General features: G+C 44.0%; 1 protein-coding gene across 2 annotated transcripts; it reads left to right on the top strand.

Moving 5' to 3' along the window:
- The first annotated feature begins 36 nt into the window (after positions 1 to 36).
- On the top strand, positions 37 to 25,109 carry LOC8037277 (ubiquitin carboxyl-terminal hydrolase MINDY-2). 2 transcript variants are annotated; one of them, XM_042289515.1, is made up of 9 exons: positions 37 to 340; positions 5,753 to 5,997; positions 9,293 to 9,439; positions 9,551 to 9,657; positions 11,190 to 11,380; positions 12,178 to 12,320; positions 13,206 to 13,372; positions 17,905 to 17,997; positions 24,863 to 25,109. In XM_042289515.1, exons 2-9 carry the CDS (start codon positions 5,758 to 5,760, stop codon positions 25,092 to 25,094), a joined length of 1,320 nt encoding a protein of 439 aa, XP_042145449.1. In that variant the 5' UTR covers positions 37 to 340; positions 5,753 to 5,757; the 3' UTR covers positions 25,095 to 25,109. The 2 variants fall into 2 exon arrangements, with proteins under 2 accessions (XP_042145449.1, XP_042145450.1); XM_042289516.1 differs by lacking the exon at positions 17,905 to 17,997 and having other exon boundaries at positions 59 to 340.
- The last annotated feature ends 1,959 nt before the right edge of the window (positions 25,110 to 27,068 follow it).

Genomic DNA, 27,068 nt, shown 5'->3' with positions numbered 1-27,068 from the left:
TTATTTGTTTAATAGTGTCGTACGAAACTACTCTACGATGACGAGAGTGTGTCCGGCCGTCATCCCCCAGGAATCCAAAACAAGAGTTGTGCATAGGCGTTTGGGTGGCCGAGTGTTTTTACAAACACGTGTAAAGAAGTGTCGTTCTTTTTTAAAGACTTTTACAAACTCCTTCGCCGCAGTCCAGGAGACCGCGCCGCAAGCGACAGCTCGATTCTCGGTGACAACCTACGCAGAACGGACGACTTTTGCAATGGAAATCCTCCGAACCTGTTGAACGGGGGCTGCAATGTCAAATATTTATACGCTTGAAAAATCCTCTTTCAACCGTTTCGTCGGGGTAAGATTTATTTTTCAATTTTATTTTTTTAGCACACCGTGATCCCGCGACAAAGCTCATCTCCCCAGCAGTCTGCCTTTTTGCAAACTAAAGAAACGGGATGAGGCAATGTTCAGTGGAGCGAGCCCGGACAGTGTAAATAAGTGTCCCTCCATTACCGCCCCTTTGATTAACTTCCGTAACCACAAGCCGCGTCCTACGAGCGTACAATCGAGTTTGCACGCAGTTTGAAGGACGGCGACATAACTCATTTCTGCGCCGCCGCACGCAAATACCGCTACACCGACTCCTCCGACCTTCGTAGTGGCATCTGAATCCGCACGATCGCCAGCGCGAAGCCTGTAACCTAATTTGTGTAAGTACTGAGCAGAGTAAGTGGCATAAAGAGTTCAACGCAGCCAATTTAATGAAGCTGTACCGTTCGCATAAGTCCGTGGTTGCTAAAGTGCCGGTTCGTTGGGCGTTTACATTTTTTTGTCGTGTCATCTATGTTGGCAGCTGCCGTACTCTACGTCAGAGGGGGAGATTTGACTAGTTGATATTTGAGTTGATTTTAACACCGGTTGCGTGAATGGTAGCTCCAGTAGTACCTCGACCGCCGTGGCTTCTGTAGTAGCCAAAGGCAGTTTACAAAGTTTCGTTACCTATTTGTGCTCTCGGGGAACGTGTGATCAACTGGCTATTGTGTATGTTTAGTGGTACTTGCACGGTAATCAGCTAAATGTGATAGCCAGTTGTTTTCACTTATCTGGTTGTTGCTTAATCTGTTTCTCTCTGCCCTATCGCAGCACACATTGTTAGTTCATGAGTGTTTATCTTCAATGAAATTTTCTTTCATATCCACAGCTGCATGCAAATTGAGCAGTTGTTTTGGTTTTTCAGCATCACCATTTTTACACAATGCAAAATCTGTTTTTGAGTGCAGCTGAACAAGCGTCACTCTAGTCAGATGCCCTGTTCTAAATGGATAGTGGACGTCAAAGTAATGCGCTTAGACGCCGGTTGACAGGTACGCAAGTGCAGTGTCCCACCAAGTGTAGTTAATGGACGTCAAACGACGTGCCGGTATGCAGCTGGAGCAGCTTGTAAAACAGTTGTGGGCATTTAATTGTAGTAATTGCAAATATATGATGGATATCATTTTCGTTCTCACGGTTATTGCAAGCTGTAGGCAGCACAGGAAACGGTTGTTTACTCGGCCGATACAACTCTGAGGTATTACAGGCATACAGTTGCATGCTCGGCATTTGTCACAGCTTGATAGATAGAGCAGAAAAGAGTTATACATGTACCATTCTTACGACTCTCATGTTCGAGATATGTGCATTGGGACATTTCTCCCAATGCGCATTGGGAGAAACTCTCATGCATGAATGTCATCTCTCATGCACAATTCTCGTAAATGACAGTTGTCATTTATGATTCATGCACTTTCAGTTGTTCAAATATGTGTCTAGCTTGCAGTTGTTCAGTCATCAAAGCTTCAGCTCGCGCGTCTATCCCGTTTGTGCGTTGCTTCTGCGGTTACAACTCGCTCATAGCCCACATTTTCACCCTCTCAGTCATTGAAACTTGCGCGCAGGTTACAATTGTGTACCCTAATTGCCATATTACTTTTGCATATGCCTCCAGTTGTGTGTTCCCTATGCTTTTAGCTTACGAGTAGCCTACAGTTGTACCTTCTCGATTGTTGGAACTTGTGCATAGACTATAGTTGGGCCACTCTCCCGAAAATTTAACATTAAAGGGTAACTGCAAAGAAAAAAAATGTTTTTTTAAACAGCCTAATAAGGAGAAACATGTCACAAAACAAATCTTCCGTGAAAAAAAAAAAAAAAAAATTGTTACAATATTTACGCTACAGGACGTAATTTAGTCCAAGACTCCCGCTCTTTCGACGCGCGCGGAGTGGCTGTCATATGTCACTCCATGACGTAGCCACTACGTGACGTATAATACCAACGTTGTGGCGCACGATTTAAAACGGACGAAATAGCCGCAAACTAAAATCAGTCTCGCGCAATAAATATTGCTGTAAAAAATTTTGTTTGTGTCGGAAAAATTGTTTTGTGACATGCTTGTCCCAATTAGGCTGTTTAACAATACACTTTTTTTCTTTGCAGTTACCCTTTAATGTGACTGTCAAGGAACTTTCAAACACCTTCCTTCCATCATTCCTAAAATATAGTTTGTATAGCATAGCATGAGGGCGTCCTAAGGAGAAATATTTGCAAACTCTCATAGTGAAGATTATTTTAGAAACAAAAATTATTTTAGATTGTGCCTTTTGTGTAGTTTCGGCATTTGTTTTGTATCTTCTAACTGCCACACAAATTTCAAAGGCATGAACTTTTGTTTTAGCGAAATAAACTTTTATAAGTTTGATTTAAAAAGTCATACACATACGCCAGTTCTAATTTATTTATGATGTGATCTCAGTGTCCAGTGTTGCTAAAGTATTTATATTTTTACAAATTTTGAAAAGAAGCAAGTGTGACCGACTTGAATGTCGGTGGTATAACGAGAGATATGCAAATTTACTTAAAAACTTATGCTAACCATATTTAATTTGTAAGTATGCAGACTCTCTAACACGTTGTCGGGAAAGACTTACTACAAGAGCCATTCACCCTGGGCCAAAACCTAAAGTTTCATTAGCATTATTATAAATAGAAATAAATGCCTACCTTTTTTGATGTTTCAGTGGTTTAACATATCTTTTATGAGCTATTTATCATAATATCTCGATGAGAAGTAATTTGCAATGACAAAATAGACATGCATTCATCTGTTGGTAAATATGTTAAATTCGAACTGCAGCATCTTTTGATAAAAAATAACTTTGCCCAAATTGTCAGTCGTATAACGGTCACTCATATAACGGTCGTATAACAGTCAGTTGCGTAACAATCAGGTGTGTCTCAACGGGTCAGTCGCGTCATTTAAAAAAATATTAAAATCTTTCATTGGTATTCAGTATGTAATCATTCTACTTCATGGCTAATTACCGTAAAATACCGGAGAAGTGCCCACCCCACTTCCTCTGAAAACTGGGTTAATCTAGACGGGGGCTTATCTGGTCAAGTTCTCTACACCCCATGCATTTTAGTCCATGTTGAGGAATTTTTTTATCTGTAATTATTGTATTTTTGTCTGTATATATAATCTTGCTCCAAATTTTGTGCTTTTTCTACTGAACTACAATTTTCTACTTTTTCTACTGAACTACTGCAAAAATGCTTGCTTTTGTCCTTAAAATTACGTGGCAACAAAGAAGTTTCTTGGTCAGTGGCGTTGCGTGTGATTAGACTTGGGTCCCCCTAATGCCTGTAAACTCGTGTAAAGTGAAAAACATGCTAATTGAATATAGTTGCACCACCCCTTTTAAAAAAAGAACTGTGCAATAGTTGCAAGATTGTTTAATATGTAGCTCATTCCAAACATGCTTTTAAATCTGGTGTTAATGTTTTGTGTTAGAAAATTTATGGATAAACGAGCAGCGTATCCCAAAAGGGGGCGTGGTTACCCGCTACTTCCATTCAAAAGAAGTGTTTTTCTTTAACTTTTTAAGAAAAGAAAACAAAAAAGTTCTCAAATTGCAAAAAAAGCTAAAATAGATTTTCTTTCCCCCTTCCTTACCTTGTGTTTTTAACATATAATTTGCAAAATTCCCAAGTTTTGAAATGTTTATAGTGGTCACTTGAACGGAGTGGTCTCTACCGCGGTATATTACGGCAGAATTTTTAATGACGGGCACAAAATGCAAGGTCCAAATACTATTTGTGCCGCTTGCATCCACCCCCTTTCCCCCCCCCCCCCCCCCAAAAAAAAAGGAAAAAGAAAAAAAGAATGCTTTGGTATGCTGAAAATGTTTTTACTGTATACTTTTTGCGTGATAATTTTTTTTTTTTAGGTTTTTGTAAAGGTAATAAACTGTTCTTCAAAAAGTGGACATGCTCCCAAATAAATCATATTGTGCTTTAAGAACAGCTTACGTAAAATACCGGGCAAGCGCCCACTCAAAATTTAGAGATAATCGTAAAAAATCGGGGACGGGCACTTGTCCGGCCATCAATTTTACATATCAATGTACTGTGCATATTTTATCAGATCTTACGAATTTAGGAATGGGCGCTTAATCTGGAATGGGCGGATGCTCGGTATTCTACAGTAATTACTTTTTGGTCGGACCAGGTGGCACATTTCAAGAAGCTTTTGCAAAAGAAGCAGCCCTCGCAAGAATGTTTACTAATCTAAACACAAAATTTGAGTCTATCCTTTTTGCGTATGTTGTTGCAAATATTAATGTTGCAAAATAAAAACAAAGCATATTTTGATGAGCAAAAAAATATATATAGATATAAAGCCATCAAATAGCTATCGCTCATTTATCTCAAGTATATTCTGCAATATTTGTTGTCAACGACATTAATGAACATTTGGGAGCCCAGCTGTGTTTTGCTAAGAAAAACAAACAAATGAATTGCCTATTGATCAACGTAAGACAGTGAAGTAAGGTTAATGTCACCAAATTAACTATTCATGAACCTAAATGCTTAATATTTGGGAGAATGACCCACTTTTGCATCATAGTGGCTGTTACTCACGCATCGCCTACAGTTGCACACTGTCTTTGGTTGCAGCTTGTGCCTACCTTACAGTTGCACACTGTCTGTCGTTGCAGTTTGTGCCTATTTTACAGTTGCACCTTCTCTGTCATTGCAGTTTACACATAGCTGATGGTTGCACATCTTAATTGTTACTTTAGCGCATCGCCTATGGCTTCATGCCCCTAAAACTGCTTTACACACTGGCATTTGAGTGTGGTTGACTGCGTTGCAACCACTTGTGGCCGCTTACGACAATGGGACCCTGTGGGGCCATCTATTAGGGAGCCCTGGAAGGCTTACAATCTGCGGGTTGGGCCCCCAAAAAGTTGGGGGGACACCCCGCATTGCTGAACGCCCAGCTTCCGCCTAAGGTAGCCAACCATATGCCAAAGTTTCGGAAGTAACCATTATCTTATTCAAAAGTAAGAACGATTTTCCGAAAATTTAGGTTGAAAAAATGGGGCCTGTTTTCGCCCGGCTCCCGGTAACCGGTGCCATTCAGCATGACGTATTCAAGAACTCCGTCGGCCGCCATTTTCCCGTTGAAAATTTCAGAAAATCGTTTGTGACTTTCAAATATGACGGCGGTTGGTTCCGAAACTTTGACATCTGGATCAGGCCGCTGGCGCTACATTTAAGCTGAGGCCAAGCGTTTGGCGTTGCATAGTTCATTTTTGCGGCTAAAGAAACCTTGTAAATTGTTTGGGGGGGGCAGTAGCTTGTAGACGTCGGTTGTACATCTTAATGGCCGCTACTTGTGCGTAGCCTACGGTTCTGTGCTTTTAATCGCTGCAACACACAGGTACCATGGAGCAGCCCAGCACGCAGCAAGAGCAGCAGCAGCCACCTTTGGGTGCAAGCGCAATGCCGTTGGCACAGGGGGACCGCGTCAGCACTTCGGAGAAACCCCCGTGCCAAGTGCGGTCGCCGCAGGCCTGTCACTCGGAGACCACAGTTACCAGTCCTTCGAGCGAGGAGCCTCCCCAGTCCCTGTACCACATTAAGTGGATGCGATGGAACAACCAGAAGACGCCCATCATCACACAGGTGACTCTGGGGCAAGGTGGTCGGGCTACCTGCTCCATGCAGGTAGAGCCCATCCTTAAAGTGAAGTCTGACCCTTTTTGGATGTATGCTTGAATTTTACCTTTTTCAAGGTGTGGCATTTTGTGAATCATATGTAGTTTCCAGTGGACTCTTAGCAATATCATATGTAGTTTCCAGTGGACTTTTAGCAATATCATATGTAGTTTCCAGTGGACTTTTAGCAATATCATATGTAGTTTTCAGTTGACTCATAGCAATGCAGTGAAACCCACTTATAACAATAATGAGGAAATCCGAAATTTCAATCGTTATAACCGATTATCGTTGTATCTGGAGTAGAAACTGGTCCTTTCCAGTCTAGAAACTCTAGAAACTGATCGTTATAAGCAATACATCGTTATATGTGACATCATTATAAGTGGGTTACGCTCTCTCATATGTAGCTTCCAGTGGACTTTCAGCACTTTTGAGGTTCCACCCTCTTCCGCATGGGTTCTCGAATTGAGTTCCCACGGACCCCAAGGGTTTTCCAGAGCACCCTCAGAGGTTCCCCCGAGCTGCAAAATTTCCTCGACCGTCCCTACCCCAAAGTAATGTGTATTTCCAGTTAAAGCGTTGTTTCAGCAAATCCGAGTCACTCATTGGTGCATTAATGTGTTCCGAACATGCCTAGTATACATGTGCATTATGGTTTACAAGGTCTGGAAACTTCTGCACCACTTTGTTGCGTCAATGTCAAGACCAAAAAGGGTTCCTTGGCTGCCTTTAAAAAAAATAAGGGGATTCGTCGAGATCAGGAAAAATTTGAGGACCCCCTGCCTTAGTTTATTATGCATTTACTTACCTGCCAAGTCTTCCAGCCATATCTATTGGTACATTAGTACGATTGACAGGAAAATCTCCCGAAAAACAAAACTTAACCTTACAAAAAGGGGTAAAATTAACTTTTTTTTAAACATACATACACACGCACGGGCACGTGCACACACATACTTAGAGAGTTTTTGTTGTTACAACAGACGGTGGCAGTAACAATAGTGAGGCCCTACCGTATCTCGCTAGCTTAATGGGATTATCGGGTCGAAACCGGAGGTACCCAAGTTTTTGCGTCCGTTACGTCAAGGGAGCCATCATATAGACAAACGTCGGTTTAATTTCGATATATGATCTCCCCGTACTAATTAAACCTGTCATGAGCGTATGTACGAAACTGCTCCCAGAATTTTGCCAGTGTCAATGACTGACATCCGTAACTGCTTTGTGACGTCACAAAACGCAAAACATTTGTCGGATGGTCAGAATAACAAGCGTTGGTCGGTGGGTGTCTTGTATTTTGTTTCGATATATATAGTCTCGTAGGCTGTATCCTACTGAAATACGTTCCTTTTAATGCAATTTCCAAGCGTGTGCAACAAAAATCACACCTTTTAGCAGGATATTGCTCGAAAACAGCCATAAGCTTCGAGCAAACATATGCCGTTTTGCACAAACACAACTACAACGGCCGCCGACCAAACTAGCAGCGCTTGCAAAGAAAAGGATGCGGATTTTGCCTCTGAAGCATCACCTAGGTATACGAAGCAGCATCTGGGTATGCATAGCGGTGGAACCACTGGACCGGTAATGAGGCTGCGGGTCGTTCCCTTGGAGGCGATGTTCGCGGGTCGAAGGCAAACGAGGAATCGTTCAAATGCATGTCGTCACTTGACTTGGTCGAGCTTGGTAAGTCGTAGCCACGCTGGCTCATTTTCACACGCGGGTCAAACAGAATCTGGCTGCACGCATGCTAAATACAATTTTTGGCATCGTTTCCAGATGGCCTAGCTATTGGTTTCAATTCCACTGCATAATCAAACCCATTGATCCGATTTGGGCGAGGAGTTTTGTATTGTATTCTATTGTATTTTATTGCACTTATATTACACAGTGCTGCGCGGTGTGCAGGCATTCAGGGAAAGGCAGGTGCCAATACACGTTTTGTGCCCCTGGCACCGACTGGGCAGTGCTATAGGTTGGCATAGCATCACACCTCAGCTTACGAGCCTTCTGTCCGCTTAGAGCTCATCTTGTAGCTCTCTTCTGTGAGATGATTGCTGCTTAAGAGGGATCTCGATTTCGATGGGGGAACCCAGTCCATAAACACGGCGACGATCCAGTTTGCTCGTCACATCTTGGCTCGCATGTGTTGCCCGGTGGTTGTGGCACCCAACCGCGCAACAAAAATCTCACCCATTCACGAAACAAGTCGAGCGCAGCAACAAAAACGAAGCAAGCTGCGGCGTCCACTCGCAGGCAAACGACGAGACAGAAATGTTTGCTTTGCTTTGGATTGGATTGGATTGGAGTCTGCGGCTCTCCCCTTTGTATCGGGTGATCAACAGTAACGGATACTGGATCTAGCCTAGTCAGTCGCGCCTCCCGCGACTTCCGCTTCCGTCGGAGCTCCAATGTTGCCAACAAAAACAGCGTTTACGCTAGGATGCCATTTGACCAGTATAAATTCAATTACTCATGCAGAGGGGCACATCAAATTCAGATATTGCACGTATGATGTGTCTCGAGGCAATAGCAATGATATTCAATTGTTTTCTTGAATACATAATTCGACCGGACAATCCCTTTAAGCAGTGCAATAAAAATTAAGGAAGTTGCCTTCATGTAAATTCATTACCATTATTTCTTTAAAAAAAAATGTAGTCCTTTATCTTTTTTTTTCCCCTGGTTTGGGTTTTTCTAACTTGGCAGGTATGATTCTAGCTTTTCATTGACTGTACAGTCCTATATATAAACAAGATACACATTTTTTGCCAAATTTTTAGTGTTTCAAGTTTAAAAAGGGCTTTTCGGCATTACCAAGTTTTAGCTTAAGGGTACGGAATTCATACAGTGAACACCAATTAATGAACAATTTACCTTTTCTTTAAAACAAGCAAAAAAAGCACTAAATAAAACTCTAAAAGCCAGTGAGAGACTAGAAATTCGGGGGACATGCTGCCTCAAAAGGATGCCATGCTTTCTGTTGATTTCAGCCTTTGTTCACGGCTGTGAAATTTCGAGGCGTCACTGTCGCCTACAACCGTAGTTACGAGACAAATATCATAGGCGGCATATGCCCCAGTCAGGGTAGATTTCATTAGTGTTTCAGTGACATTATGGTAACGTTACTGTAGTGTTGCCATGACGTTGTTGCGACGTTGATACAATGTCTGTGACATTGATGTGATGTTGACACACTGTTGCTGTAATGCTGCTGCCATGTCCTACTAACGCTGCCTGTTCTGTTGTCTTGTTTCAGAATGAGAACGGCCCCTGTCCGCTGATTGCCATCATCAACGTGTTGACACTCAAAGGGCTCATCAAGCTTCCACACACTCTTGATGTGATCACGGTAGAACAGCTGATGGAGCATCTGGGAGACTGCATCCTGTCTTCGATACCCAAGGTGAATGGTTACCTGGTGACGACCCTTGTCGTGCATCGCTTCTGAAAATGAACACTTTTGTTGCCCTTCTGACATACGAAAGCTCTACACTCTGTCTTGGCTTTGGTGCAGGACATTCCGGAGAGTGCGCAGTTGAACTACGAGCAGAACATGCATGATGCCATGGCCATCTTACCGAAGCTGCAGACTGGTTTGGATGTCAACGTGCGGTTTACAGGGTAAGCTCTTAGTTGCCGTTTGCTTGGTTGCTGTTCTAAGGTTGGTGGAAGTATCCGTTTTTCTGTCATAAGTTTACGCTGCCTCGATGTGAACTTACGTCCCCCAGACTAGGTGACCTCGGTGTGATTTTAATTTAATAGCATGGTAAATCCTGGAAAGCTCAAGAAACTCAGAGAGGTGTTTATGGTGCATGCCTTCAGTGCTATAGACCGTTCCATTTAGCGCTCTCAGGGCGGCGCCATATTGTTCGACCGCAGCCCCCTCTCCATATATCCGGAAAGTTCAGCAGGTGCGGCAGGGTAAAACGAGAGATATGGTATGTGCCCGATTCCGCTGGCAGATGACAAACCGAGAGGTTGCCATTCTCCATCTTTGGGCTGTACCAGCAAGCTGTACGGAACATCGAACTCTTGCTCGTGGCTGCTGTTGTGAAGTGGTTCGCGTTTTTAGTATAGTTATGGCTACTCCAAAATCAGCCTATTGCGCTCTGTTTGATTTCAGTAAATGATCAACTAGTGTATCCCTGTTTCGTTACTTTAATAGCAGTGGAGTCAGCCGGCAGTACTACCCTCAACCACTCCATCTATTGCGTCAGGAGAGCACGTATTTATTTATTATTTTAGATTTCCACTCATTGTCGCTAAGGGCCTACACCAGCACGAAATTTGTATAGTAAAAAAGCTGCACCAATCTGATTTACTTTTTGCCGGAGAGACCGGCCACTCTGACACAGTTTTCCCCATTTCCTTTATTTATTTGCACGCAGGTAACAGTGCAATTGGACCTGGTTAGTCTTTTTATTGATCATAGCACTACACGATAACTTGCATATCAAAATCCGTGCATCTGCGCTCGAAATTTCCAAAATGACACAATTTCAAACTGAGTTTGAACGCCAGCCGCATGTTAGGTACAGCCCCTTGTGGCGGAGCAGACGATGCACGGGGTGAGAGCGGGAGGGCATTTTTTCTCTCCGCTTTTCTTAGTGATACGGTCTATGGTAGGCAAATGTCGCTGAATGCTGTTGCGAGGAAGAGTCACAAAAAATTTAAATTTGGGAAGATGTTCATCTGGCAAATTGCCTATATGCAAGTGGGCTCATGCTATAAAATGGTTTTACTGAGATTCTGTAAAAAAAATGGGAAACTTCGGACGGTGTTGATGGTTAACTACGAAATGCTTAAAGTGCAGGCAAAAAGCATGTATCATTAAACGGTTTCACTCGGAATCCCCCCGCCCCCCCAAGAAAAGAAAAGGGTTGTGGATTTGGGGGAAATGTTTGTACTAAATGGTCTGGATCATTGTAGACAAAGGAAGTAAAATGGCATCAGTGGAAATCTAGAAATTTCGGAAGGTGTTTGCAGTAGCTGTTCTGGATGCGAGGCGAAGGTCGCAAAATGGTGTCTCGGAAAAAGGGGGGTATTCGGAAGGATGTTTTCGTGTAGGCACTTTGCAAGAAAGTGTGGAAAGGTTGTCAAACGGCGCCGCGGGCTGTGGGACGTGACCGAGGCGATTCCCCTCGTGCCCGCAGGGTGAAGGACTTTGAGTACACCCCGGAGTGCATAGTGTTTGACCTGCTGCGCATCCCGCTCTACCACGGCTGGCTGCTGGACCCGGAGAGTCCCGAGGTGCTGGCGGCCGTGGGCAACTGCAGCTACAACCAGCTCGTGGAGAAGATCATCAACAACAAGTGCTCTCCCCAGCCAGAGGTCGTCACCGAAGGTGAGGGCTCGGTTCCTTCTCGCAATCGGTAGTAACTCGAGTTAACGCACGTTGCTTCTCATAGGGGGAAACATAGTTTTGCTCTTACCACGCCACTGGGAGGTGCTCGTGGTTGAATCGCGACTGTCACTCATTCTTGTTTTGCCTCTTGAAGTTTTTTTTTCTACATGTTCCGGGTTTAATTTCTCCGTGCCTTGGGATTTAGATTATATAACGTAATGTCTCGCTTTATTTATTTTTTTTTTCCCCACTCCGGGTGTGTTAACTGCATGGCTGGGGATGAGAGTAAACGGAAGAGGTCTATAGACCTTTTCATGAATCGCCTTCTGCGTGCTGCCTTTTTTGTCTAGTGGGCTCTGGAACACGTTCTGGGAATAGGGGTAGCCGTCATGTGTGGAATATCGGGCACGACTCGCGCGTCCACGGGCCACTGAGAGTATTTTGCAGCTGGGCGATAAGCATAAGCACTGGGATGCTGTAACGGTACCTATTCAATTTTGATGCACACTTTTTAAAAAATATATATTTAAAGCTGCCTGTCTATTACAATGGAATGCGAAACTGAAATGGAGGGCTTGTTAGAATAATTATTCTTGCATATAAACACTTGTGTTAGAGATGTGGAATTGAGTTATTGCGAAACAATAAGCAATGCCTAGGTGCATACGAAATACTCATGCAAGGCTGGCAATGATATAAGCATAGTATAAACATTGACATTGTCATCTTTTTTTAGTGGTGTTTAAAATCTTATTTTTAACTTGTTTTCCGAGCTTTCCCTCCTCTCTATCTTGCAGCCCTCATAGCGGAGACGTTTCTGGAGAGGACGGCCACCCAGTTGACCTACCACGGCCTGTGCGAGCTGAACACCACACTGATGGAGGACGAACTGTGCGTGCTCTTCCGCAACAATCACTTCATCACCCTGCACAAACACAAGGTGGGGACCCCTTTCTTCCGACGAGCTTGACGGAGACGTCGCGACCACGAGCTTGCTTTCCTAAGCTACATATTTTTTTTTTTTTTTTGCTTAGAGATTGAGAGGCAATGCTCGTGCTTCCTAAGCAGGAACTTTAAGGCAGCACAATGAGTCTGCCTCTATACTTCTCGTAGTAATGCTAAATTATTGTGTGGTGTTGTACTGCGGACATTGTCACCCCTAACCCGACAATGTGGCAGAGGCTGCATGCTTGTTTGATCAGTCACAAGTCTATCCTTTGTTACTGGTTCACGCTTCTGCCCGTACCCATGCACAAAGAACCGGGTCAAGAAATGAAAGACGAGCGGTTTATTGATACGGCGATTGTGTGGCTCCCACCATACTGTCAGCTTAAGAGCGAACAAAGTATATATGCCTGTCACACAAATGTAGCGTCATTTTCGGCACGTGCACCCTAGCTCATCGCATGTTGTTGTCACTGTGTGTTGTGATACGACAAGAACAAAAATTTAATTCGGGCAGGGTTGAATGATGACGGGTCTAGTGACATGCATGCAAACTGTTGAACTTCTTTGTAATTGCTCCATAAAACTTTGTGATTTCCGCTGTCGCCGGCTCCGCCTTTCTCTCCTAACCTAGTCCCCAGAGTTTGGTACTTTTCCCTCCAAGCCGTAAGCGTCCCCCTCTTTTAAACTTGATGGGTTGGGAGAGGAGAACGTTCAGGGAATGATCTGTTTTTCAGAAGACAGAGGCTGCCCATCGGTCTTCTTAATGCAGTTAAGCCTTTATGGCTCTTCAGTTGTCTTTTGAAGCGTTCAGCACAACCGACTGAGATTCGTTGCCGCGACGACTTCCGCTGATGACATGTGCCGGTGCGCGTGGCAGGACCACATGTACCAGCTGGTGACGGATCAGGGTTTCTTGAACGAGGCAGACGTCGTCTGGGAGACGCTCATCAACGTGGAAGGGGACGGCCAGTTTGCCGACTCCGACTTTGTTGTCAAACCCCCGAAGCCGCGCAACCTGACGACGGAGCAGCAGATCGACCAGGAGTGAGTGCTGTCATTCTTTTTCAGGAGTAAAATTAGTTTTGCTGATGTCTTGCGTGTTTTCACTGTGACTCGTAGCTTCGAAGGCCACCAAGACTTCGGAGAAAACTTAAGCCGTCTCAATCGTGAGATGCACGGAATATGTTACGAATGAGTCGGGCGTCCCATAACATTGTAAGGTCACGTGGCTCTGTGACATAGTGCTTTCATGTAATACGATAGTGTCACAATGTCACATGACGCCACATGCTGTCAGAGTGTCGCATGACGTCGGGATTTTTGCACTAAATTTAGCGGGAATGTAAACAACACCCCAATGGAGCTATGTTGCTTATATTGTGTACTGTCGGTCAAATGTAATATGTCGCTTTGCAAGCCCAGCCTTAAAACACATTCTGTGTCAAAATTTGTGACGAAACTGGGATTTTGTTTTTCCAAGAAATTTGGCCAGTTATTTGAGAGGCCATGATTACGTTACTCTGTGTGCTTATCTTTTCTAAATTTGGTGGGATGTGCGTGCACTGTCATATTTTTTGCTGACTTCTCACTTGTGCCATACTGACGACTGTCGCATTCTTTCGCGTAACGCTTTGTGTGCAAGTCGAGCTTCATGCCGCCTCGCTGAGGTTTACCCCGTCGTGACGAAGCTTGGACACACTGCTGCCTCTATGGCTGCTCTTGCCTAACCCAATCTTTCTTCTACTACTGCTTCTTGGCTAGTCTGTTCTAATCCCGGCTTTCTCACTGCTTCAGCATATATTGCTAGTTTAGTCATCCTGTGCTTCTTCTGCACATGTCGCTAAACACGACCATTGGCCATTTTAGGTTTTTGTGTTATGCCTTCTGGCACATCTCGTCACTTCGATTTTGTAACACGAATGATGAATGAGAAAGTCAGAATAAAGATGTTCCTTCTGCGAACTAGAATCTTACCCTGGAGCTTTTATCTGAAGGAAGTGATGCACACTGCCATATTGTTTTTACACATAGCATTCAGCGTGTAAATATAAGTGAGCTGTTTACCCAAAAGTGGCACAAGTCTGGGCACTGGGTATCTGCATTGACTAATGTTCAAAATGACAAAGCCACTTCACATGCTCAGTGCCTACACTTGTGTCACTTGTGAGTGAATGGCATGATCATTCGTGGTCAATGGCACGGGCTCAAGAATTTGTGGATCATGCCATAGCACTAAGGATAGTGCAGGCAAAATATGACCACTATATACGAAGGACCACGTGCAATAGGTGAACGTTTAGACCTAACATTTTCTAAAGATTTCCAAACGTGCATGCACAGTTAACATTGTTGGCAGTTAACAGTGTAGACTTGATAATGTGACAAGCCAAAAGCACTTCTGCAAGTTTGGAATTGCTCAATTGCAACACTGAAATATGTAAAACATATTGGCTGACATTCTCTGAACTAGGAGGCTCTGCAGATACTGATTCTTTCCAATGTGCACATCAGGTGGACAAGCTGCCACCTATCTTGGAAAAACGTTACAGATTGACTGCAAACAGGGCATATTGTTTAAACGTAAAACAGTATCTGATGCTGTATGCATTTTGCAAGCTGATCTGCTTTTTAATCATCTTGATCAACAACATAGCTTTCTTTAATCAATAACATTGTGAATTTGTTACTACAGTAGAACCTCGTTGATACGTTCTTGGTTGATACGTTTTCCTGTCCGTTGCGTTCAAAAACGCCGGTCCCGTTTTACTTCCATAGAGATACATGTATTAGTTTCCTGCCTGTTACGTTTGCTTTCCCGGTTGTTACGTCCAAAAGTGCCGGAATCGCGGCGCCTCGGCGCGCCGTGCGCCAAGGTGCCACGCCGGCTTGAAGCGAAGCGAAGCAGAGCCGAACAGCCGAACCACGCAGCGCGGATCGCGCGGCCGCGCGGCACGCGGGCGCCCCCCTTCCCTTTACTCCTTTCCCCCTCTTTCCCGGTCTCCTCACTGGGCTTTGCTGAGCTCTGCGAAAACGCTCGTTCTCTCTTGCTCTTTCTTTTCATCTGTCCCCTCTCTCCGGCGCGAGTTGTTTACGCGCCGCACGCACGCCGGAACGCTGCACGGCTGCACTTCAGTTTCTGTTCCGCTCGACAGCTCGACTGCGCGAACAGTGCCGTTTCTGAGTGCTTGCGCGTTGACGACGGCCATGACATCCCGAAAGAGAAAAGCACTCTCTTTTAAAGAGAAGTTTGACATACTTCGCACGGTGGATCGAAATCCCAGCCGGAAGAGGTCTGAGGTCGCAAGAGAGCTTGGACTCGCGCCGTCAACTTTAAACAGTATCGTCGCGAGACGAAAGGAGATCGAGGCGAAGGCTCCTTTCTACCAACCAGGCTTTAAACAGGCTCGGGGGGCAAAACACGCAAAGTTAGAGGAGGCCCTGTTGGTATGGTTCAAACAAGCCCGGGCATCTTGTGTCAACATCGACGGAGGCATTCTGCGAGAGAAGGCGCAAGAGATTGCTGATCGTTCGGATATCGAGCATAGCGGACATTGTGGCCGACCTCACTACTGCCGACAACGAAGAAAGTGATGAAGAAGACGAACAAAAAACCAACGATTACGCTGCACCCACGTTTGCGGACGCGATCGCTGCGTTGGACACCTTGCGCCGCTACGTAAACGTTCATGACTGCGCGGAGAGTGAGAGGGGACTGCGGCTTCTGGAGAGACGACTTTTACTGCATACCATTAATTCGAAACGGCAGGTGGATATTACGCGTTTTTGTGAACGTGTCTGAGTCCAAAAGTGTTCGGTAAGTGCATAAAGTAAACCATTGCATAAGAGCTGCTTTTTATCTTATATAGAGTGCCTTTAAGTGCGTTATCGGTTGCTGCGCTTTCCCGGTTGATACGCTTTTTTTCCGCGGTCCCCTGAAAAACATATCAACGAGGTTCTACTGTACCACTTTTTCAGTGCTCTGTTGGTACTGCAAAGCTTACGGAGTCCCCGAAATGTTTATTATCAACACGGTGTGTTTCACTAAGAAAGTTCTCCAAAATGCACTAGATTGTTATTTTATGCTCTGAAACATTAAACAGTAAACCGCTGAATATTGAGCGTTCACCTTCCAAGCACACAATTAGCATTAAGTTTTAAGGCTTGCCAAAAGACTTCAGTCGTCTCCAGCCTTCCAAAAGTCTGCTCAAAACTTAAAAAGAAAAAAAAAATTGCTGTTGAGAGAAATTAAAGTGTCTTAAAGGAGCTTTTGTAAGGAGCCACTAGTTCCCCCTAGAGACCTTTGTTATGTATGCCGATTCTCAGTGGTGACAAATATTATAACAGTTTGATTGGAGGGAGTGTCGGCATCTTGCCAGGTGTACCGCAAAGGATTAAAGGTGTGCTAAACCACTTTCTGCGATAGTGTATTTATGGTCATAACTCAGTCTATCAGCTCAAAGCATCCTACGAAACCAAAGATTACATTCATGCGTGACCAGCTTCTCTGTTAAAATTGGTATCAAAGATCAAAGACAGAGGGCGCCGCCGGACATGGAAAAGATGGGTGGATGGACGAGGCTAAACCCTTTGAATTGGGCGGCAACTTGCTCCACCTAGCCAGTTTTTTTTTGTTTTTTTTAACATTTATTTAACATAGAGTTATACACCTAAAGCCCTTGTCTGACGGCACCCTCTGGATGCTTAGAACCCATAGATTGAGTTATGACCATAAACTGACTGTCGCAGAAAGCGGTTTAGTGCCCCTCTTAGGCTGGTTCACACATTCGTGTTTGACCATGATCGACCGCGCACGACCGCTTATAATGACTTACAATGAGGTAACACAGCGGAGCCGTCTAACATGCGAGCTTGGAACATTTCTGTTATGCGCATATCTCGCTTGTCATCTTTTCACATTGCGCTTAAAATAATTCCTACAATGTTACGAGATATCCTTCCTCCTAGAGGGCGTGTAGATTTTATCTCACCAAACACTCAGAACGTTCCGTCATTCTCTTCCGAACGCCCAGTCTCCAACTAGGCTTGTTGCCTTACAGAGGTTAAAAGGGTTTGACAGCTACCCCGACAGATGGCACCGATTCGGCAGTGTGTTCTCTAGTATCCTCTTGTCGTGGGCTGTCGCTCACAGTCAAATGCAAGTGCGCGAACCAGTCTGTGCAGAGCGCAAGTTCGTCCGCTTCTTTCGTGGGGGTTGCGGCGATGTTGGAACGCCGAGCTCCGATTAGCTCTGACGGGAAAGGTAGCGGGTAGACCTCAAGGCGGCTTGCTCCGAGGTCTACCCACCATCCTTCAGTCTGAGCCAATCTGAGCGCGGCGTTATGACGTCACCACAACCCCCCCATAAAAGAAGCGGACAAACTTGTGCTCCGCACAGAGACATCGGACGCAACGACGGTCCGACCCTTTCTCTCCCGTTGCCCCCTGTTGCCAAGTCGGGGCCGCAGAAATGCGGCCCCGACTTGGCAACAGAGGTAAAAGGGACGGCGGGATTGACGTTTCCCACCCGACTGGTGGCCGGTGGTGTGCAGTGGCGAGCGTCCCATTACTCTTTGCAGCTACCTGGTTGCTTTAAGCTTGCAACAGGAGCAAGAGAAAGGTGGCAGTGAATGGTCCCAGGCGCGCTGCGACAACGCCGCCTCCTGGGCAGAGTAAGCTGCGAACGCACTCGTAACTTGCGTAGGCTTGTTTCCTTGCCATCTTAAGTCAATTTTTTTTTTCTCTTTGCTCTCTTTTTTTTTTTTTATTACTGTTTTGCTTATATATTTTTGCTGGTTGCCCTTAGCATGCTGCCGGTTTCTGTTTCTCTTGGGATGCTGCTTCTCTTTCTGCTCCTTTTCGTTGTAGGAGAGGGAAGTAGACGGCGGTGGAAGCTTGTTTTGTGTGAATCCGAGGCTGCCGTATTTTGGTGGGGTGCGAAGAATCGTCTGCTCAAAGGAGCAAAAACGTGGTTTGAATTTGAAACTTGTCTCGCCGGTGCTGGTGACAGAATCGAGTTCTAGAGACTACTATTTTAAAGTTGACGAGATGTCGCGAGGGAAGAATTTCTTTTTGGGTGGCTTTAAAGTTTTTCCCTCGTATGTAAATTTTCTGCCTTGCTTTTGCAGAAGGTAGCACTTGCTAGTGCTACCTTCCGCAAGGTGTAATTTTTGTGTTTGCGACTTAAGTTACCCAGCAGTGCCATTTGTGCGTAGTGATGCTGACTGTTCAGCAGAACAAAGGAGTCCCTCGAAACATTAGGAGTGTGTTGTAAATCTGTGTACCAGGGGTTTCGAACATTTCGATCTCGAGGAATGCCTGTCTCCCACTATTGAGAGTCAAGAAGAGCCCGTCCCGACTGCACGTGGACCTTGTGCAAACAGTAATGCGTTTACAATGTAGCTACGCATCAGTGGATGGCTTAGGTAGATTTTAAGAAAAAGAAAATGGAGCTTGCACCAGAGAACACTTTGAGACGGGAAATACCAAGGAAATTTGGGGTCAGAACTTCAGCTGGGGCGAGTTGGTTATTCATGATACTGCTTCACAGCGCACAAGGTCAGACACACTTAAAAGTAATTTCACGCATACACTGACTGACACTTGAGTTGTCAGTCAGCGCTGCGTGAGTGTTCTTCCTGCGTATGCGTGAAATTACTTTTAAGTGTGTCTGATCTTGTGCGCTGTGAAGCCGTATCACGAAATTTGGGGACCTCGGAAAACCCCTGGGCTCCTAGAAACCTAGTTTGAGGATCCAGAGTGTCCACTCTTAATGTTTCACATATCTCAAATTGTATCTTCAAGTTCAGTTTATACCATTAGCCCTTGTAACTTATGCTTTTAGTTACCATGCAATTTTTCGGTAAAAATGGCGTAAGGATGTCCGTTCTTACGCCACTGTTGCTGGTCTTCGCACCGATTTTGCATGATACTAAGCCTGATAGATGTCGTGACAGTGGTAGTGTATCTTGCTTGGGTAAATTTGCAAGAGCTAACTCCTGGTTTCGTTGATCTCTTCGCTAATTGTCAAACCGTCAACAGAGAGAGCCCCTTTTTTTTTTGTCTTGCAGGGAAATAGTTCTCCAGTAACCAAGGTTGTCTGATCAACATTCTCAACTTATGGACATACACGAAAAGTCTCGTATTTGTTTTGTTTATTTTCAAAATCTCTTTGGCCAGACTTCACTAATTTTATGAAGTCTTTTTATTTTCAATTAACATTTTAGAATGTTTTCTTATTAAGACTAGAAGTCTAACTTCTTTACTTTAAAGCATGGTTAATAAATACAAAAACTGTGATTGAGATGGTGCTTGATTACAAGACCATTGTTGACCTACGCATTAATATTAAAAGACATCCGATTTGGAGGTTGCCTCATTTAGACTGTTCCTAATGCTTGTTTACATAAACACCTTTTTTTTTTTTTCTGACAAGAAAGTTGCAGCGTAGTTTGCTCTACAAGACAAATGACAAATTACTCCACAACATCTCTAGGAAACGTAATAAAAAAAAGTTCAGTAAAAAACAATGTTCGAAGAGAAAAAAAGTTTTGAGTGTGCCAGAATGGTACTCCATTTTTTTTTTTTTTTTTGTTTATGTCATATTTGGTGACACCTACAATGCAAACTATGAATATAAAAAATCTCAAATATTTTGCACTTATAATAGATCATGGAAAATATTGATTTAAATATGTACAACATTGTGGAGATTATATATTTATATTCGCATCAAAAATGTGCAAACATGGCTCCTTTGACGTTTTTTCACTAGATTTCGGCACCGTTATCTAAACGAATTGAATAGCTACAACATCAAAATTTATGTCATATATTCTTATTAAAACATTTTTTCGAAAGATATATAGATAATTTCTTTATCTTAAAAATTTTAATTTTTATATCGTTCCAAATTTGTTCTAAAGCACAAAGCTAAAAAATTTCAAAGAAAAATTAAAATTAATAAAAAAAAGCTGAATTTCCTGTAATTTTAGTAGTTCTCCGCCATACTTTTGTTTATTCATAAAAAAACATGTTGCATCATTTTGTTTCCTTCAGAGTTACAGCGCTGCAAAGTGCACCTTCCACACCGACATTTTTGCCCAAATACCACAGACGAGGTTATCTTTTGATTCTGTATTTTATGACCTAGATACCTTATGTGCTGTATTCGGGTATTGGGCTTAAGCTCAAGTATACCACTAATTAAAGCAATACCCGCATTGCTTGTCCTTCATATCTATTTAACCAATACACCTGTTTTTAAAGTTGCAAGTTTAAGGAGCTTTAACTGAACTTATTGCACAAAAGTGGTATAAAAACGTGTAATCGCTACTACAGCATTTTTTTTTTGTGCAGAAAGTAGTATAAAAGTAAATACAGTGGTGCAAACTATATGCAAATATTTGTACCTATATTTGTGTTAATGTAAAAATGTTCAAAAGCGTTTTTTTTATTTTTTTTTTAATTGTTTACGATTGTTACATTGGTCGTACTGTTTATTATTCGTATGCGAGACTCTTAGAACGATGCAAATGCCCTACTTCGAGTCCCAGACGACGTGAGCGCGATCTTGTTTTCTTGTACAAATGTATTCATGGATTAATTGATTGCCCAGATCTGACACCTGCTATTAATATTCACGTTCCGAGTCGAGTTTTGCGGTTTTCTCCGACTTTCCATGTCAATCACATCATCCAAACCAGTCCCATGATAAATATTCAACACATCTACAATACCCTCAGGGGAGCAGATATTCATGTTTTTTACCCGAATTTCGTGTGCACATTTTGTTGTGCATCATTACCAAGGCGTCAAGCTGTTCATGAGCACAGAAAATAAACAAATGAATGAATGAATCAATGAATGTTTGAGCCACCAAGCTTGTTACACTGCTATCCATGATGGTTCTACGTACTGCTGACCAAGCTAAACCTGCGACTTCACTGACAGATGTTCAGTAAGACGTCTGTTAAGATTAAAAATATTTTGAGTTATTTTTTTCTAGTAAAAATTTAAAAAAAAATGTAAAATTAAGAAAGTAAAAAAAAAGAGTAAAGATATTGAGCACGCTAGTGGCCCGCATTGGCAAGAGGGCGTCTTGAGGAGTCCATGTTTTGTCCCTCTTCAATTTGTATTAAATTTGTGTAGGGTATTCAAATTGTTTAGGAGCACTTCACATGGGGTGACTTTCTCAGCAATTTTGGGGTTGCTAATGGGTTGTTTGTTAGGTTTCTTTAGATCGACACGAATTCCTGAGATGGGTCTGGCTCAAAACAAGTTAAGAATTTAAAGACGTTTGAAGAGGCAGCAGGCCAATCAAGGACGTGATATTTTCACAAGATACCCCGTCCTGTGATGATGGCAACTAAAGACTTGGTTGTTGTTTGAAATTGATCATTTCTGGTAATAAACCGTTTCAGAAAGATTAGTTACTATTCTCAATGCCATTTAAATGTATAAAAACATGTTTATAGTGCATAACTCTGTGTCTAAATGGTGCAAGAAAAATCAAATTTAATGATGATGATGACAAAGTGCGGCAATCAGTTGCCGCGTGTGGACACGGGCGGCCCGTGTTGTGACATCAAGTTGCTATGAGAAATTGCCCCATCTGAAGCGTTGCTTTACGTAACGGCACAGAAATCTAGTGATAAAATGTCAAAGGAGCCATATTTGCGCATTTTTTACCTGAAATATATAACCTCCACAATGCTGTACATATTTAGATCAATAGTTCCCATGATCTATTATAGGCAAAAAATATTTTGAGATTTCTTAAACTTTTCTCTTCAAATATTATGCTTTTTCCAAATTCTTTTTTGATTTTTCCTCCACGTGTTTAGAAGTGCACGGCAGATATACTAGACTTGATATTTGTATATGTGCACATTTTCCTTTACTTGGGTCGTTGTAAACTTTGTTGTGGAAACATACGTAATTGTCCACATATTGGGCTCTGCTGGTTTTCTGTTTGGACTCACTGGGTGGCACTTCGTTTTATGGCTGGAGTTCTCATCTGTTACAATCTTGACTACTTAACCTCCTACTGGGGCTGTAAAATGATCTCCCAGCTGTCCCACAATACTAGTTTGAAAGGATGCCCTTGTAATAAAACAGTTCAGAAGCTCACAAACTTTGTTAACGATGCTGTGGCCGACTGGGAAGAAAATTTGAGTGTTTGGCTCATGATTAGGGATGCTCGAATATTGCTTATACTGGAAAACCACTTCACTTAAAGAATTCCTGAAAAGAAACAAAATGTTCTTTTTTTTTTTTTCAAACAGTCTGGGTGCGACATGCTTGTAAAAAAATTAATTTTACGTGGAAAAAAAATATTTTTAGAGCAATATTGACGGCGAGAGATTTATTTGAAATTTTGCGCACGAAGTCCACGACGTCGCGGGTCATTCCGGAATGACCATCTCTGTCTTTCACTCTTACCACCTCAACATGAAGGTGAAGCCGATCCCCCTCTCCTCCACGCGCTTAAATGCCGGGAGAGAAAACAAGTGGAAAGGAGGCCAACTGAATCGCGTCTCGTGCCGTCAGTATTGCTGTAAAATTTTTTTCACGTAAAATTAATTTTTTGTTTCGCGTGTCCCAACCAGACTGTTATAAAAAAAAAACATTTATTTTCTTTTCAGGGGCCCTTTAAGGGTAGAAAGGACTGGCATGATTTGTCTATTTTTATTGAACCTCTGGTGCTGCTGTGAGGAACTTCTGGGGTATGATCTTGGTCCCGGGTAAGGGTGAGAGCTTTCTTGGATGCCGATGGGACGTGCCGTCGCAGCTTTCTGCTGGGTCTGCAATATTGACCAATAAGAAATTTTTGACTTGTTTACGCGTCCACTGTTGGACAGTGCTTTCATAAGGACTTCTCACCAACATTCGCCAACTTCTGGTGTGCTTGTCCCCAGTGCTTCTTCATCCACCGGTCAATGTCAGCTGATGTACAGCCGCAGAGCAACTTAAGATTTGCAAAGATAGCATGGGTCATCACTCGCTTCCAATGCGAATTAGCAGACGAGCATGTGGAAAAGCAGACAAACCCCGTTCTTTGCTCGCATTGGCAGACAAACCATCTGCGAACGATATCTTGGCTCGCTCGGTGAGAGCATATTTGATCTCACTCTTGCTTTTTTAGGAGCGAAAATCAAACCTATGCTTCCTAAAAACTCAGTGTGCAAACCCGCGGTTTAAACGGCTTCAGAGCAATTCTGGAATCAGTAAGCAGTTCTGTTCTTTCTTTTTTTGTCTTGCAAGTGGCTGCACTTCGAGTTTATACTTTGCGGGGTGTGGTGTTGGTGCTGTTTTTCGCTTCTTTCTGTTTTGTGGTGCCGATTTTCTTACTGTACTTCATCAATGTGGCAACTTCTAATAGAGGCTTGTAGCTCAGCGCGGCAACAGAACACGGCGTAGAAAATTTTGCAGTTTAGCAGGCATACTATTACATTTGGTTTGAAGAAGCTAGCTTTACAAGTTCTCTCGAAGCTCCTCACACTTCAACTTGAAGTCACAGGTTGCATGGATAATTTTTAAAGGCTAAGTACATTGCTTCACCAGGTGTGGTTGTTCAGGTGGCTGCATAACCAAAGCACTCTCCAAAGTTGTGTTTGCCCCCTTGCCTAGGGCACAAGCATGCATACCTTGGGAAGTGGATAGCTGCATCATGGTCGGGAAAAAAAGTTGAAAATTTACATTCATAGCACTAGCCTCAGTTCTTGTTTATCGACAACATAAAGGCTTCCCTCTGCCGTAAACCGTTTTGTAGGCACTAAGCTGCCATCCGTGAACATTACGTTGTACAGAGAGTGACACTGTCAGCGTGAATAAGCAATCGCCAGTTTGTTCTGCTTTTCATTTAGAATTCAAAGCTTGTCATCAAAACTTACTCATGTCTTGGAAAGTGCTCCTTCGGGGGTGCTAACCCAAGTGGTCAAATTTGGTGTGTGCCAATACGATTTCAAAGTAACATGCAAAACAGCACCTATGCCGTGTTTGTGGCAACGGTGTTGCACAGTCTACGTTACTTACAAAGCCAGTCATCCTATCTCTGTAGAGCCCCATTCGCACATGCACCACAGCGCTACCCCGGCGCTATTAGTCTGCGCTGGAATCGGCACCGACCTTGCCGATGCAGCGCCGACTTCGTGCTATATTAGTGACACAGCACCGAAACTGTGTGGTATCGGTACTAGGTTGCATTCACGTCAGCACTGTTCGTAGTGTTGACATACAGCGAAATCCACTCACAACAACAATTAAAAAACCCGAAAATTCAGTCTTTATAGCCGATTATCGTTGCATCTGGACTAGAAACTTATTGTTTCTAGTCTAGAATCTCTAGAAATTTGTTGTTATAAGTAGTACATTGTTATAAGCGGATTGCATTGTAGTGCCGCGATGCATGTGCAAGCCGGCCTTATGGGCGTCTCGGAGAGCTACCCTTTTCAAAAACGAGCCCGGGGTCGTAGCACGCCGCGGTGCGTGCCCGTTTCGCAGGGGCAGTTTTGACAAAGAGCTCTTGTCTTGCAGCGAGGAGCTTGCAAAGCAGCTGCAAGAGGAGGAGAACCACAGGGCGGGCTCAAGGTCCTCCGGAGGGCGCAGCAGTACGCCGCAGGGCGCCGAGGCCCACCAGCCTGGCACGAGCCACCCAAGCCCAGCCTCCAAGAAAGACGTACGACGCGCTTCTGCTTGTAGATCTCTGTCGCAGTCCTTCGGCTCTGGGGTGCGCCGGTTGCTCACGCGTTGTTACACACTACCGTAATGCCACGAGAGATGCCCCACCTCCGAAAGATAACCCACCTGTGTTTTGTAGCTACACTGGCCGAGGTTGAGCAGTTTCGCGTGGCTCTCATAATAAGCCGCATATTGAGCACGCATAATGAGCTCGGCTCGCATAATGAGCATGGCTCATTACGAGAGCCACGCGAAGCCTTCGCCGCCGCCGCGCCCACCTCGCCGGTCTGCGCATTCCAGAGGAGCGACATCATAGCCGCGGTAGACGCACTAGCGCCGCCGCGTGCCCAGCTGTGCGCCTCTGTTGCGCATTAGCCAAGTCTGACGCTGCACCGGAGCCTCTTGATAGCGCCTCTCATTTTGTGCACATAAGCTCACACTATGTACATTTGGCTTGCTTTGCTATTTTTTCCTAAACATCGAAAGATAGTCCACCTCTGGCAGTCATAGTATTCGGACCAATAATGACCTCGGCGTAAATTCGGCTAGTTAGCTATGGTTAGATATAAGTGAACATTGCTGACTGGGAAGTACAGTCAAGTTTGCTTTATTGGCCCTTGCCACAACGAGAAGTTTGGCAGGGACACAACCTAAAATAGCATTTGTTCAATTTTACTGAGGTGGAAGAACCATTTCTCCAGTGGTCAACAGGAAAGCATTGACAATGAAAGAGAAAAGACACAGGCAAGCTGGTGAACTAACTCCATAATAAACCCCAAACCGAGGAAAAATAATAATTAAAAAAAAATTGACAACCACATGTATTGTCTTAATAAACATTGCCGGTTGAGTCAACACGTCATGGGTATGGAGCAAGGAGGGGGAAAAAGAAAACTGCATTCATTCGACCCACGCCTAGACATGGGTGGTTTGAATGATAAGTGGAGGTTATGCTGACTTTGACCAAGTTGCAGATATGCTAATTGGCCTTTTCATGTTTTTTTTTTTTTGGAGTACATGGTTAGCACACACAACTGCGGTAACCTCTTAGATTCTCGCTTAATGAGGCACATAGTATTTTACAACAGTCTATGTTAGTGGCAACTGCTAACACGTTTCTATGGTTACGTTTCTTTGCATTATGTGAAGTGTTTTTAAACAGCCTCCCAAATACTGTTATCACAGGCTGTTGTAGGTGCTTTCACATGCTTTTCTGTTCTCATCTACATGCTTAGAATGTGCTCTCTGACTGCCCCCCCTCCCTACCTAAGGCAGAAAGGAAAAAGTGCAAACATCTTTACATGGCTAACGAAAGCCAACTTCACAGTGTGTGGCGCAATTAGCGGTAACCCCAGCTTTAAACGTGGCAGTCTCAAGGTGATATTGTCACTTTTGGGACTCGTAATTTTAGGGGAATTATGATGTTGCGCATACTCGCTCAATGCATCAAAAGTCTGGCACTTTTTATTTTTTAACCGAGGTCCACCCTTTTTAGTGACCGGCGCCGTACGTTATACCACCGCATTCCCCTTTAGGATAGATTGCAGCAGACACTGCGAGCCATCGCATCCAGTCCGTCGTCGCACTAATGTCCTGTGACCTTCGGCGACGCTTAGAACGCCAAGTCACGGGACACGTTTGCAGCACTGGATTGATCGGTACCGATCGCGGCATCCGCTGTAATCCGAGACGGGGCATAGGTGGCGCACTAAACCGCTTTCCGACACCCCCGCAACTCCCCTTTGAAAAGCCGCACCCCTCGCCGAGAGTGCACACGTCGCGGCTAACTCCTCGCCGACCCTTCTCTTCCAGTGTACTATCCTCTAGTTCGGGCGGCGGAAGACTCTTGACTCAAGCGCCGGGGCACGCGACCTTCCCTTGCCCGGACACGCCGAGCTACTACTGGCTGCTCAGCTCCGCTCTCTCCTCCCCCCTTCTCCACATTGTTCATAGCTTGGCAAGAAGCTATCCGTAATTATGCAAGCCCGATGTCCGGAGCTGGCACACCCACGCACCGGTGACTGCGAAGCTTCAGTAGCTGGAACGCCGAGACGACGGCGAC

Source organism: Ixodes scapularis, unplaced genomic scaffold, assembly GCF_016920785.2.
Source record: "Ixodes scapularis isolate PalLabHiFi unplaced genomic scaffold, ASM1692078v2 PGA_scaffold12__126_contigs__length_90152505, whole genome shotgun sequence".
NCBI classification, from domain to species: Eukaryota; Metazoa; Arthropoda; class Arachnida; order Ixodida; family Ixodidae; genus Ixodes; species Ixodes scapularis.
Note: the sequence above shows the minus strand (reverse complement) of the source record. Positions and strands in the feature narration are given on the sequence as shown.